The sequence below is a fragment of the Grammomys surdaster genome, unplaced genomic scaffold (genome assembly GCF_004785775.1).
Source record: "Grammomys surdaster isolate TR1022 unplaced genomic scaffold, NIH_TR_1.0 364, whole genome shotgun sequence".
Taxonomy (NCBI): domain Eukaryota; kingdom Metazoa; phylum Chordata; class Mammalia; order Rodentia; family Muridae; genus Grammomys; species Grammomys surdaster.
In genome coordinates, this window is record NW_021604783.1 from 2,231,801 (window position 1) to 2,235,732 (window position 3,932).

Consider the following 3,932-nt stretch of genomic DNA (forward strand, 5'->3'; position numbering starts at 1 on the left):
GAGAGAGAGAGAGAGAGAGAGAGAGAGAGAGAGAGAGAGAGAGAGAGAGAGAGAAAATACCTACCCTCCAAAGACTGGGTACATTTAGGATAAGATACAGGCTAACTGAGAATTTACACAGGGAAGAACAAACAGGCCAGCCTTTAACGAGGGCAATGGAGGCACCTGTCCGGGGTCTCACAGCCTGGAAGTAGCAAAGCTTGATGTTTCCCCCACTCTTCTGAGAGCCCCTCTGGGCCAAAAGCAGTCCATGTCTCCACAGAACCTGCCACCCCACCCAGGAATTTTCAGCCCTCTTCCTGTAGCACTGCTTGCAACATATAATGTCATTGCTCCTGTGACACCTCCTCTCTCCTTCCCAGGGCCCTCTGGGGCTTCCTCTTCCCAAATGCTTCCTTAAGCAAGACTGACTTGTGCCTCAGACTACAGCCCCACGCCCCATCCTGAAGCCATCAATCAGATGTGGTCCAATGTGCCTCCCACATATTTCTGGAATTTAACCTCTACCCCTTCCTCATTCCTCATGCTGCGAGCTTCAGATGTGTTACCTCTGCCCTCTGCCCTTTCCATCCTACAGCCTCCTCCTCCTCCTCTCTCTCTCCCTCTCCTCCTCCCCCACATCCTTCTCCTGTTCCTTTTTCTCTCCCTGTCCCCCATACTGGAAAGCATAGAGAAAAACTTAACCTTTCAAGAACTCACACACCACTTTGTCTAATCTTAATATTTTCCTGGTTTCTTTTTCATTTTCTTTTTTTCCTCTGAAATAAAACACTGCTGGGAACTTAAGCCCCTTATATATCCTTCCAAATCTCAATCTTTCTCTCCTCTCTTCAAGGGTCACCAGTATCATAGTTTTTGAATTTATCATTTTTATGACTGTTTTCATTATTTTGTGATGTATCAGCTGCCCATACACTATGCATTGTATAAGCTATATCCCTCTATGACTTGGCTTTCTTCAATCAATCTTTTCTTTTTTCTCCTTTCTTTTTTTTTTTTGTTTTTGTTTTTTTCGAGACAAGGTTTCTCTGTGTAGGCCTGGCTGTCCTGGAACTCACTCTGTAGACCAGGCTGGCCTCAAACTCAGAAATTCGCCTGCCTCTGCCTCCCAAGTGCTGGGATTAAAGGCATGTGCCACCACCGCCCGGCTTCTCCTTTCTTTCTTTCTTCCTTCCTTCCTTCCTTTCTTTCTTTTGTTCAGTGTCTCACTATCTACTCCAGGCTAGCCTCAAATTCAAGATCTTCCTCTCTCTGTCACCCAAGTGCTGGGACTGCCATGCCCACATCAAACTCTTAATACTTCATAGTGTTCAGAATAATAAATCAGCATGCCAGGAGCCTCCAAAAAAAAGACCTCCTGTGTCATTATGAACTCATGGATTTCAATCCACGTTTCAATCTCTTTTATTTATTCTCATTGATGTTCAAACTGTCTCCCCTTTGGACAAACAGGAACCTCTTAAAGCTGGTACCTGAGGCTTTTGACATGAGAATAGAATTGCAAGATTCCTTCCTGGTAGCTCTGGCTGAACCCATTCATTCTAACTTCTGAATGGCCAGCGGTGTTTGCTGGAAGAACAGTAGGAAAGAGAGACAGGACATGGGCTCTCTGCTTCTTAAAACTAAAACTCTTCCTGGATAATGTTCATACTCTTCCTAGTTTTCAGGCATGTTCTGTCTCTGTCTGTCTGTCTGTCTGTCTGTCTGTCTGTCTGTCTGTCTCTGTCTATCTCTGATATGTCTGTGTCTTTGTGTGTCTGTCTGTGTCTGTGTGTCTGTCTGTCTCTCTTTCTCTCTGTGTGTGTGTATATGTGTCTGTCTGTCTATGTCTGTGTGTCTGTGTGTCTGTGTGTCTGTCTCTCTCTGTGTGTATGTATGTATGCATTTCTGTCTGTGTCTGTCTGTCTGTCTCTGTCTATTTCTGTCTCTGTGTCTTTGTGTATCTGTCTGTGTCTGTGTATCTGTCTTTCTCTTTGTGTGTATGTGTGTCTCTCTGTCTCTGTCTCTCTGTCTCTGTCTCTTTCTCTCTGCCTCTGTCTCTTTCTCTCTGTCTCTGTCTCTGTCTCTCTCTCTCTCTTTCTCTCTCGTGTGTGTGTGTGTGTGTGTGTGTGTGTGTGTGTGTGTGTGTGTTTTACTAGCAATTGAATGCAGGTCCTCGTACATGCTAGGTAAGCACTCTACCACTGCTCTGCCCCCAGCCCTTATTTTAGTTTGACACAGGGTCTTGCTAAGTTATCCAGACTGGCCTGACTCACTATATAGCTCAGGCAGGCCTTGAGCTTGGAATCCTCTGGTCTCAGCCTCCCAATACACTACTGTACAGGCACTTCTCCCTCAGTTCTTTCCCCCAGGTCATCTCCTTCCCTCTGTATCTGATCCTCAGGCCATTCGTGTTAAATTGCTGTGAGTATTCTGAACATGCCCCCAAGCCTCCTCTCATCTCAACTTAGGCTTCTCCTGCTACCTGTGACACCACCTTACATCCCCCACCTGCCTCTGCCCGGCTAGCCTCTACTTGTACCCCCCCAATCTCATGCCAGCCTTCCTGTCTCCCCCAAATACTTTTCTGGCTGTTCCCACCTCCTCCTCCACTTGCTGGAGTAGTCTTCCTCAAGGAGCTTATTTAGGAAAACAGGAGCTGGACAGTTCCTGGACACCAGTCTGCCACCACCAACTGTTATGATCCAGAGATGTGCTCAGAGAGTCCCTGAGCCTACACTGCGATAGCCCCCGGGGAGACACTTGGTGTCCTGGAACTGGAGGTCACATGACCTCTATAGAGATGCTTGCTGGGCAAACTCTCTGCTTCTGGGCCCCACTGGAGCAGGTGATCTGAATCTTGCTTGCCCCCTGACCCACTGGCTTACCCCTCTTCAGCACCACTTCTGATACAGAAGATGAACAAAGGCTGAAGGGAGTTAGTACTCTGGCCCTGTGCAGCCCCACCCCTCAGTCCTAAAGATGGTTTATCACTGTCTATCCTCCCTGTACCCAACCACCCTCTAGGCTATAAATTTCAAAAGAATGGGGTCTGGCTTTCTTATCTCCTGCTCTTCCCTGGCCTTTTAGCATAGCTCTTGGCCTGTGAGTGGCTTCTGGAACATTCTTGTTGAACAGGATTGATATTGCCTTAGGAGATAAAGTGCTTCTCCAGCAGCAGTTCTTAACTCTAGCTCAGCCTGGAGCTACCTAGAGATATATTGCAAAATTTTAATTCACTGGGGCCACCGTAAGACATGTTATTAATCTGAATCTCTGGGATTGAAGCTTGGTAAGTATCTTTTTTTTTAAAGGGTCCCCAGATGATTCTAATACGCAGCTGGCATTAGAAACTTCAGATCCAGCTGTGCAATCCTCCAACAAACATCTGGGGCATAGCCCATATAAACCCAGGAGAAGCCAACATTCTCACAATACCTGTTTATGGCTGTGGCTTGCCTGCCCTGGTATCCAGGTGTCCAGGCCAGAGGTGGTGGGCTAAGATGGCTGCATCAGGCTCTTGGGAGCCAGCTATTCGGTGACGCAAGCTCATTGGTCCCTCAGTTTGAAGAGATCCACGAGGTGATTGCTCGCTACAAGACCCTGGTGAGCATGCATCATGACCTCATGCAGTCGGCCCAAGAAGGCCAGGAGAAGATTGAACGGGCCAAGGCACGGCTGGCCCGATACATGGAGGAGAAGGATGATGAGATCCTTCAGCACAACAATGAGCTGGCAAGACTGCAGATGCGCTTCGACCGGGCCCGCAGTGATGTCATCTTCTGGGTAAGCTTCAGGTCCAGCATAGGGCTGGTGGGGGTGGGGGGTTCCTGATTATATTTCTGCATGTGTGCACACATGCATACAGACACTACACACACACACACACACACATATACACAACAGAGAAAGAGAGAGAGAGAGAGAGAGAGAGAGAGAGAGAGAGAGAGAGA

The 3,932-nt window shown here is 47.7% G+C and overlaps 1 protein-coding gene across 1 annotated transcript in view; it reads left to right on the top strand.

The window, feature by feature from the left end:
* Ccdc42 (coiled-coil domain containing 42) overlaps window positions 1-3,932 on the top strand; it is an 8,592-nt gene that overhangs the window by 4,328 nt on the left and 332 nt on the right. Inside the window, exon 5 of the mRNA XM_028780083.1 lies at window positions 3,544-3,765. Coding sequence (XP_028635916.1) covers window positions 3,544-3,765 — 222 coding nt within the window. The remainder of the gene's footprint in view (window positions 1-3,543; window positions 3,766-3,932) is intronic.